The sequence below is a fragment of the Marmota monax genome, unplaced genomic scaffold (assembly GCF_021218885.2).
Source record: "Marmota monax isolate L192 unplaced genomic scaffold, Marmota_monax_Labrador192_F-V1.1 WCK01_AAM20220418_F8-fsc00026, whole genome shotgun sequence".
In the NCBI taxonomy this organism is placed as follows: domain Eukaryota; kingdom Metazoa; phylum Chordata; class Mammalia; order Rodentia; family Sciuridae; genus Marmota; species Marmota monax.
In genome coordinates this window covers 2,397,163-2,406,207 of record NW_026693108.1, presented here as the reverse complement: position 1 = coordinate 2,406,207, position 9,045 = coordinate 2,397,163, and the positions used below count along the sequence as shown (strand labels likewise).

Sequence of the window (9,045 nt, the reverse complement as noted above, 5' to 3'; positions counted from 1 at the left end):
CCACCTACCTTTAGCCCTGTGGGGCATTAGCTGTGACTCCTGTTTTCCCCTCCTCAACTCCTTCCAAGGACCTCAGCTGTTAAGCATCTGCCCAGTGGGGTCCCACTCTCAGGTTCCTCCTATGCACTCTGGTTCTGGGGTGCAGAGCCAGCTCACATCCTAGACTGCTGACGACTGTCCAGTCTGGCTGTTGGCACTGTCAAGTTCATTTTTCGGACTTACAGACAGACACCAGTAGGGTAGCCTCCCTTCACGTCATTTCAGTACTGACTGTTATGGTTTAGATGAAAGTTCCCCAAAAGCTCATGTGAGACAATGCAATAAGGTTTAGATCCTAAAAGCCTTAATCCAGTCATTGAATCATCCCTGATGGGGATTAACTGGTCACTGAAGGCAGGTGGGCTGTGGCCTTGGGAGTACATATTTTGTATCTGGAGAGTGGAGTCTCTGTGGTTCCTGATCATCATGTGAGCCGCCTCCCTCTACCACTCTCTTCTACCATTATGTTCAGCCTCACCTCAAGCCCTGAGGAACGGAGCCGGCTGCCCATGGATTGAGATCTCTCAAACCGTGAGCACCCTGATAAACTTTTCCTCCTAAAAATTTTCTGGTTAGATCTTTCAGTCACCGCAGCAAAAAAGCTAACTAAAACACCGAGTAGCCACTGTGGAAACTTTAATATAAAGTTTTCACCAGAAGCTGCATGCTTGTGTAGGCCGATGACTGCTCCTTCCTCAGCTTCCTGGCTTCTGGTGTTTTGTCCTGGGATCCAACAGTTCCCATGTGGAGATAGTGCTGCTTCTGTCCTAGAGAAGGAAAGTTTAGGTTCTGAGTAGCCAGCCCACGGGTGATGGTAACAGCAGCCAGCTTCAGGATAAAAAGAAGGATAAGTAGAACCAAGTGACTGGAGAGGCCTGCTGCTAACTTCCAGAAGGCCAGTGGGGCAGGGGAGGCTGAGCAGGACCTGGGCCTCGGGCACTGCCACGGGGGCTGAGGAATGAGTGTGTCTCAGTGGGAGACAGTGGGTCTAGCCTGTTAGCCCCATTAGGGGGACTGCACTCACCTTGATGCTGATGCCATGTGTGGCAAGGTCCTGGCGCAGGGCATCACATGCCTCCAGCAAGGGCCGCCTCTCCAGGAGCAGCTGTCGCCGGGCATCCCCAGTGGCCTCAGGTGTGGTCAGTGCATACTGCCGGACCTTCAGCCGGAAACGCACCAGCTCATCCACCACGCTGTGCAGAGTAGCCACACTGCTGTCTCCTGAAATGCACTGAGCGCAAGGCCACACTGCAGAGTGTGCAGTGAACAAGTCTTCCTGGTAACCTAAAGCTGGCCCTGCTGGGGACCTCAAGGGGATGAGCCACGGGGGTCTGGCTCCACTCCACTTGGACGAGTGCCTGTTGTCCCAGCTGAACTGAAACCCACTCAGGAGTTAAGAGGAAGGGCCCTGGAGCCCAGCCCCATCAAGGCCTTGGGAGCCATGCAGGGATAATGCAGGGAGGTGGGATAGCGCCTCAGCGCCACCCTATCCTGTCATCTGAGGAGAGTCCACAAGTCTGAGCCTGGGGTACTCATGAGGACAAAGCCATCCACTGTAACCAAACGTTTAAGATGCTGTAGAAGTTGAATGGCTTGCTGTGTGTTCATGTGCAAATACACACTAATTCAACACAGAGGTTCCTGCACTGAGGGATGCGCACAGGGTGGCAGCTGCTCAGCCTGTAACCAGCTGGGTAAACATCACCAAAAGCGGGGCTTCCTATGAAAACCAGATTTAGAAGTCATGGCTCCTCCACCCCCAATTTCTACCCCTGCTGTGGAGATAAAAACGAACCATGTTTTATAACTTCACGAAGTCTACAAAGCTTCATACGACCCTCAATCACTACTTTCACAATAAGAGGACATTGGTTGCTACAGAAATGTGAGTGTAAAGTGGTCCCAGACAGCAGCCTTGAGGTGGGGGAAGGTGAATGAGTTGTTTTGATAAGGGTCAGGCACAAGTTGGCCACGTATATTTTCACTATACAGACTCTGGAAAGCCTTGTCTAAAAATGAATGTACGTGCTGTAAAGCCCTGGTCATTTCAGGTCAGTAGAGACTTGTGTCCAGACAGACCCTGAACTTGAGTAAGGCGAGCCAGTCTACCAGATGATGGGCAGGTACCTGAAGGAGCCAGACTTGGGAGCTGCTATGGAGATACTATAGTCCTCTGTTAAAACAGTCAAAGGAATTCATAGTAGTAAAAGTCCCAAGAGAGGACTCAGGGGTACAGAGGGCAACCTGGACCAGGGACCAGGCCCAAGTCCCCAAGCAGCAGGGGGGGCTCCTGGGTGCAGGTCACTGAGCAAAAATGGCAGTCCCCTGTTAAATCAGTAAACAGCTCTACCCCCAAAGCCAGCAGAAGACCCTGACAGAGATTGTAAAGGCCTCAGCAGAGACGGGCTGCAGTGCAGCCAGAGAGGGCAGGGTTCAGCCCACCTTGAGGAGGATCCTGCACATGCGCAGTGCTGGCCTTTCTGCATTAACAAGAAAAGCATGTGTGTGTGTAGTGTAGAAAGGACTCTGACCGGCTCTTTCCTCATCCTTCCTGATCCGTCCTGGGTGTAGGTGCTTTTGGGTATAGCAGTGTAAGGTAGGTGAGGAGGAAGAGGGGACCACATGGGGCCTTGAAGCCCAGCGGTGTCCGTGCAGTAGGCAGCCCCAGGGGTAGGATGACAGCCCCACAGGATGGAGAGTTCCTGCACTGAGGGGTGTGCAGGGCATGCGCACAGGGTGGCAGATGCTCAAGGAGACTTCATGAGTGGATTTGTGGAGGGGCCAGGGACTGAGATGTTGATGGTGGTCCTTGAATTGCAGTCAACATAGATGGATGTAGTGAAGTTCGATCGTATAAGTGCCCCAGCATGGCATCCAATGAGGCCTGGCGCTGCCAGCTCACCCTGTGCTCCATCTACACATCTGGAAACCCATGGCAAAGAAAAGGCCACCCTGGGAGCAGCCAACAAGCCTCGCGCTTGTAATTCCACAGGGACATGTCCATGGACATGGCCAGGGACCAGAAGCTTCACTAGCCACAAACCATGAAGGCCGACACACAGGGAACCTGAGTCTGTGCTGACGGAAGTGAGAGGCGGTGAGTGAGGAGGACGCACAGCCTCCCACTTACAGGAAGAAGCCCATCACAGTGAAGCCCGGCAGCCCCGCCCTCAGGAGGTGGTTCATGTGTCACCAGGAAAGGACACATGGGCCTGGTTCTGCCATCCTGTCAGAGACGCACAGCCAGCGCTGGGGCCCAGACTGAGGGAAGTCCCAGCCAGGCTGGGCTGGGCTGGGAAGACCTCTCTGGGTGAGGGGAAGCCAGCAGGGTGCCTGAGAACAGAGGGGCTAGTGGCAGCCCACCACGTCTCGCACTCAGGCCAGCAGCTTTCTCTCAAATAACTTGGGACAGTGTTTACTCCTGTAGGTGTAATCTTTCTATAATTTCCAAGTCTCCAAACAAGACCGTGGCTCAGGTCAGACTCTGGCTCTGCTCACATGTCAGCCCTCAGCAGAGTGCCAATGAGGTATTGGCTTGAGTGGGTTTATTTTTGTAATACATGAACATAAAATGTTAATTTGGCAATGTAGGCATCCCTAAAATGAGCATTTAAAAAGGAAAACGGGCTGGGGTTGTGGCTCCGCAGTAGAGCACTCGCCTAGCACTTGTGAGGTCCTGGGTTCGATCCTCAGCACCACATAAAAATACATAAATAAAGGTATTGTGTCCATCTACAACTAAAAAATAATTATTAAAAATAAAAAAGAAAAACAGCTATTGTACCAACATGTAGGTACTCTAGAGCTTTTTAAAAGATAAAGACATACCTGTTGTTTTACTAGAGAAATTCCAACAGTCTCAAAAAATTGCTCAATGTAGGAGACGATGGCACCAAACACAGCAGGGCTCCTGGGACCACCAGGCTCCTGGAAGAAATGCACCACAATGGCTCTTAGAGCAGCCTGAAGGCCGGCAGAGCACACATCAGAGCAGCCTTCAGCGGCCCCTCTGTGGACTGAGGACACAAGCTCGCTCCAGCAACCGCAGTCTCTTCAGCAAGCCATGCCACCCGGCATATGCTGGGCAGCTCCAGGCCTCGATGCACCCGTCTTTCAGGCTCCTGTGGGTTTAGCATGGCTGTGGGTAAGTGGAAGGCCATGGGAACTGGGCTGGATTTCTGAATTTGAGTGAGAAACCCTAAAAGGTATATGGCAGGCCCCAGCACAGAGGACCTCTGACAGCAGAGCCTTGTTTCTGGGAACCCTTGGAGCAGCAGAAGCTGGGGCACAACACTCAGAGGCCACCTGACCTCCCTACCCTGGACACCCTCATGACAAGGACTGCTGGCGTGGACCCCTGGTACTTGGTGTTGCCTTTAAACAGCTCAGTGAGTGCTGTGTGTGCAGTAGGCAGTGAAAGCTCCTCCGAGAACCAAGCACACTTTGCACTTGAAGAGGTGGCATACTCCAAAGGGCTGGTCCTGCAGGTGACCCTGAGGCCCAGAAAGGGTTGAGACCCTGTTAGGTGGCCAGTGGAGTTGGGGTCCCAAAGTATAGTTTCCTCCCCATTTCAACCAGCTCCAATCCACCCCATTCCAAGCCACAGACAGGGTTACCCAGTACCTATGGTGGCAACCATGCCCTCTGTGTGCCAGGAACCCATGCATGTGCTGTGTGTACTCCCATATTTACTTCTGGAGGCATAGGGTGCTGTCTCTACCAACACCAGCAGGAACTTCAGGATTCTTGCAGAAGGAAGGGCTCACTGGTACGTACCCAGATGCTGCCAGCTACAATAGACAAGTCTCTCCAGACAGCTGGCAGAGTTGGCACCTGTTCCTTCCTTATGAGAAACCCCTGACCTGTCACATCCAGCAGCGGGATGGAGGGCTGTGTGTCCTTCAAATTACCTTAGTGACTGCTCTGAGCTGTCTGTTCCCATGGTGCACAAGGTCCAGGATGGTGCCAATTGCCCTGGGTGTGTCAAAGTCATCTGCCAATGCAGCCTTCACGGCCTCCTTGGTGCTGGTGAGCCTGAGGAAGAAGGAAGACTCACTTACACCCACAGGGAACAGTGAGGACCTGGGCCTGGCCAGGCACCAACCCATGCAAAGCTCAAACCCTTCCCCAAGAAGGGCCAAGAATTGTGCTGTGGGGACCCCCTCCTAGGTCACACGCAGTCTCATCAGAACCTCATACATAACATCAGCTGCAAGTCGTGTGAGCCAAATGAGAACTCTCAGGTGGACATGCCTGAACCCTTGGGTCTGAGTGCCCAGCATGTGGAGGGCAGTGAAAAGTGATGACTTAAGATGGCAGCTGCCCCTCAACTGACTCATCACAGAAAGGGGTGGCTAGGGGGCCACGGGTCTCAGCCCTGTCTGACCTGGTGATGGTGAAGGGCCATGGGGGGGCCACAGTCTCAGCCCTGTCTGACCTGCTGATGGTGAGGGGTCATGGGACAATGTGGAGAAACCCAGCCCCAGGAGCAGGGGAGGAGGGGAAGCACCCAGCTGCCAGCTCCAGGTGGGCTCACCACAGGGGCATGAGGCGGGCCAGGCCAGACCTGCCTGGGAGCTCCTGACACTGGTCCCCAGCAGCTGTGACTTTCAGCTCTGTAAATAGGGAACACATGCCCAGAGTTACTCTGGGCAGCAGGGCTCAGGGGCCTAGAGTTGCCAGGACCACGACAGTGAGAGCCTCTTCCCCTCAGGATCCTGGCCAGTCACCAAGGACCCTCAACTGCACCATCCCTTGCTGTTCCAGGTCCCTCTCCAGAATGTATGAATAAAACCCTGTCCTTACTTGTGTCCCCTCTGCGACAGCCTCTGCTGTCTCTTTTTGCAGTCACACTTCCCCAAGAGCCAAAATCCTCAACCTTCTACTCCCAGCCCTGACCAGGTGTCTCCATGGTACCTTTCCTGCCTTCCTCCTCTACACATGGTGGCCTTGTGTGTCCCCCATATACTCCGGACACTGGAGCTGTCCCTATCCTGCCATCCCCGTCTCTGCCCTCTCCTACCTGCTAGCCACTTCCCTTGCTGTCACTGGTGTCCTCATCTCCCTCCCTGCCTTTCTGCTGGCACTGGCCCCTCATTTGTTACTGGTGCTCTCTCCTGACCCGCCTTCAGACTCTTGCTTTGGCAAATAAAAGGAGGGGCTTCTGGGTGACCTTGAGGCCGGGTGGGGCTCTGTGGCCAGCCTGGTAATGGTGAGCAGCAGTGATGGCCACTTCTGGGCCAGTGCATGAGCTGCAAGCACTATCAAGGGAGTAATGGTGGCTGCTGGTCAACCTGGCCCCAGTGACGATGCAGAGAGGCCCTCTACTGACCCACGGGGAGAAGTAAACACTGTTTGAGCCACTGATATTCGGGCTATTTTTGTCACCAAGTACAGATGGGCCTCTCTGCCTCAATGCAAGTGACCATCCTCTATGCCTGGGTTTCCTTCTTGTACCTCCTGAACCGATGAGCAGGGCCATCATTACCCACGACAGGTAACCTGTACTCCTTCCTCCCCTGCCATGGATGGGGTCAAGGTGCTGGCTGAGCTCCAGACACAAACCACCTCTGCACTCAGGCCCACCACTCTGGACTGCCAGACAGCTGGAGTGGCAGGCAGTCCCGTCCCCACCAACTCCAACTGAGTCCAGGTGCTTCATCCTCCTAGGAATTCTTCTTGGAGGGTATGTCCTAGTAATGTCCCAAACACAGGTGACCGGCTGGCCACAGCCTTTCCTGTCTCCAGAGAGAGCCTTTGGTGTCCACCGACTTCAGTGTCTCCCCTCCCAGGATATTCTACCCACAGTGAACCCCAAGACTTTCACATGTTTAGTGGATGGAATGAATATGAGCACAGTCACCGTGCAGCCGCAGCAGGACTGCAGCTGTAGCAGAGCGTGCGCCTACTAAATGTGAGAGCCCCTTCCTCCCACTCACTGTCCACCCCTTAGGTGAGGCTTGGTCTCCAGCCCTCAGCCACATTCCTCCTCAGGCAACTGGAGGGCACTGGTGGGCTGGGTACCCTCGAGTTACAGTCACAGATTCCTGTGGGCCCACCTTGCTGTGATGTGCCCATTTTTCTAATGGATGAACTCATCCCCCAACAGTGAAGTCACAGAGATGGGGACACCACTCTGCCAAGTCCAGGCAAAACCAGTCTAGGCGTATATGTTCTTTATAACCTTCACAGCCACCCACAAAAGCCCAGTGACACCACAGGCCTGCCCAAGGCCACAAAGCCAACGAGGGGCACCATGAGCTGGGAGTGTCCTGCTTCCACACTGCCTCTATTCTCTGGCAAGTGGCCCAGGTGTGGCGCCCGGAGGAGTGCTGATGACAGCCACCCTGGCTGTGGGCCTACCTTTCCCACAGCATGTCTTCCTTGACGGGATCACAGATCAGCTGCCCCTTAACGTAGGCACGTGCGTCCTCCACAAAAGAGGCCAGCCCCAGCAGGAGCTGCCTAGCTTCCAGCATGGTGCTGTCACAGTAGTCGATGGCTGAGAAGGAAGATGGTCACTGAGGAGGGGTCCAACAGAAGCCCTCCTCACAGCATGCAGAAACCAGCAGAGAACAGGACACCTCCACCTCCAGGAACTGTGACCACAGAGCTGCCCCAACACAAAGGCCCCCCCCTCCCCCGAAGGACAGGTGGCCCACAGAGAACTTCCACTACTTTCCACCTGAGAAGCTTTGTTTAAAATGATCGACGACGTAAGGGCAGACAGAACAACGGGTTCAGGGGCGCGGGGCATGCTGGGATTAGAAGCATCCTAATGCTTCCTCTAGGTTCTCTTCCAGCAGCTGGACCTTCCAGACATGAAAGCAACCACAGACCAAGATAGGGACTTCACCACAGGCCTGAGCTCTGCTCTCCCCAGATGCTGTCCTTTCCAAATTATAAATGAAATACTGGGGCTCTCAGGCCTCTCAGGCTTGGGAAAGCGGCGCGCCCAGCTCACCTGACCTGTAGCTGCTGCACATGCAGAAGAGCCGGAAGACTTCGGGGGAGAATGTCTGCAGAAAGTCCTAGAAAGGGAGGAATAAGCAGAGCATGTGTCACTTAGGTATCAGCAGTGACTGCAATTGAGCAGGGTGATCGAAACAGCAAGAAATCAGGAATTTTTATAAACACTTGTTTTGTCTCCAAACTTTCATGATCACTTTTTTCCTGATGATTTCTCCCGTGGAATTTTCTTTGTTCGGTTTCACTTCTGTGGAAAAGACTGAGACTAAAAAGCCCACATGCCCTGAAATTCCTGCTGACAGTCTCAAGGGGAGATTACTGTCCTACTGTGAGCCCTGGGAACTTGTGTCTGTGTTGTGAAGACACGGGGCCGCCTGCTGCCAGGTGGGCTAGTGACTGATAAGACAGTGCTGTGCACAGGGAGGGATGGCGAGGAGGCACGGCCACACTAGCAGCCGGCCACACACAGGGGAAGGAGACAGTCAAGGAAAGGCACAGCCGACGTTAACGGTCAGCACGCGCTACATCAGAGCTCGAGCCCAGTGTCCCAATGAGGGGCGAAGGCCTGCTCACCCCACAGGATGCTGTGGTCAGGACACACCAAGTGTCTCTCCAAGAGGAGACCATGCTGCCTCGGCTACCCAGAGGCCATTCACAGAGGGCCTGCACGTGGTGAACCATGACTGCTGTTAGAAAGGAAAGCAGGAGAATGCGGAGACAAGCAGGGGCCCTTAAAGCAGCCAACATTCAACAAAATCTCTCCATGTGGCGGTCAGCACTTTAGACGTGGGGCACAGAGCAGGGAAGGGAGAAGGCTCTGTCCCAGGAAAGGAACTAGGGTCTCCCCTGTTTCATTCCCCGCCACCAGGTTCACTCTGGGACAGCAGAGCTGTGGCCACTCAGCCCTAAAGCTTCTCACCAGGCCTCCCGGGCCTGCTTGACCAGCTCCCAGAGCCTCTGCAGGGGAGGAGCTGCTGGTTACATCGTTAAGTTTTTGTCTCCAGATTCTACCAACCCCTCTCCTCACCCACTGAGGCA

General features: G+C 54.2%; 1 protein-coding gene across 6 annotated transcripts in view; it reads right to left on the bottom strand.

Annotated features, from left to right (window-relative positions):
• Nucleotides 1-658: 658 nt before the first annotated feature.
• Nucleotides 659-9,045, bottom strand: part of Cars2 (cysteinyl-tRNA synthetase 2, mitochondrial) — a 41,013-nt gene continuing 32,626 nt past the window's right edge. For 4 of the 6 annotated variants that reach the window (XM_058582727.1, XM_058582723.1, XM_058582726.1 and 1 more), the window contains 6 exons: nt 8,003-8,069; nt 7,402-7,540; nt 4,950-5,073; nt 3,868-3,966; nt 1,064-1,270; nt 659-801 (listed from right to left, as the gene is read on the bottom strand). In XM_058582727.1, coding sequence (XP_058438710.1) covers nt 676-801; nt 1,064-1,270; nt 3,868-3,966; nt 4,950-5,073; nt 7,402-7,540; nt 8,003-8,069 — 762 coding nt within the window. In that variant the 3' untranslated portion in view covers nt 659-675. Of the gene's footprint in view, nt 807-1,063; nt 1,271-3,867; nt 3,967-4,949; nt 5,074-7,401; nt 7,541-8,002; nt 8,070-9,045 lie in introns of all 6 variants that reach the window. The other 2 variants (XM_058582724.1, XM_046454985.2) reach the window with 1 other exon arrangement.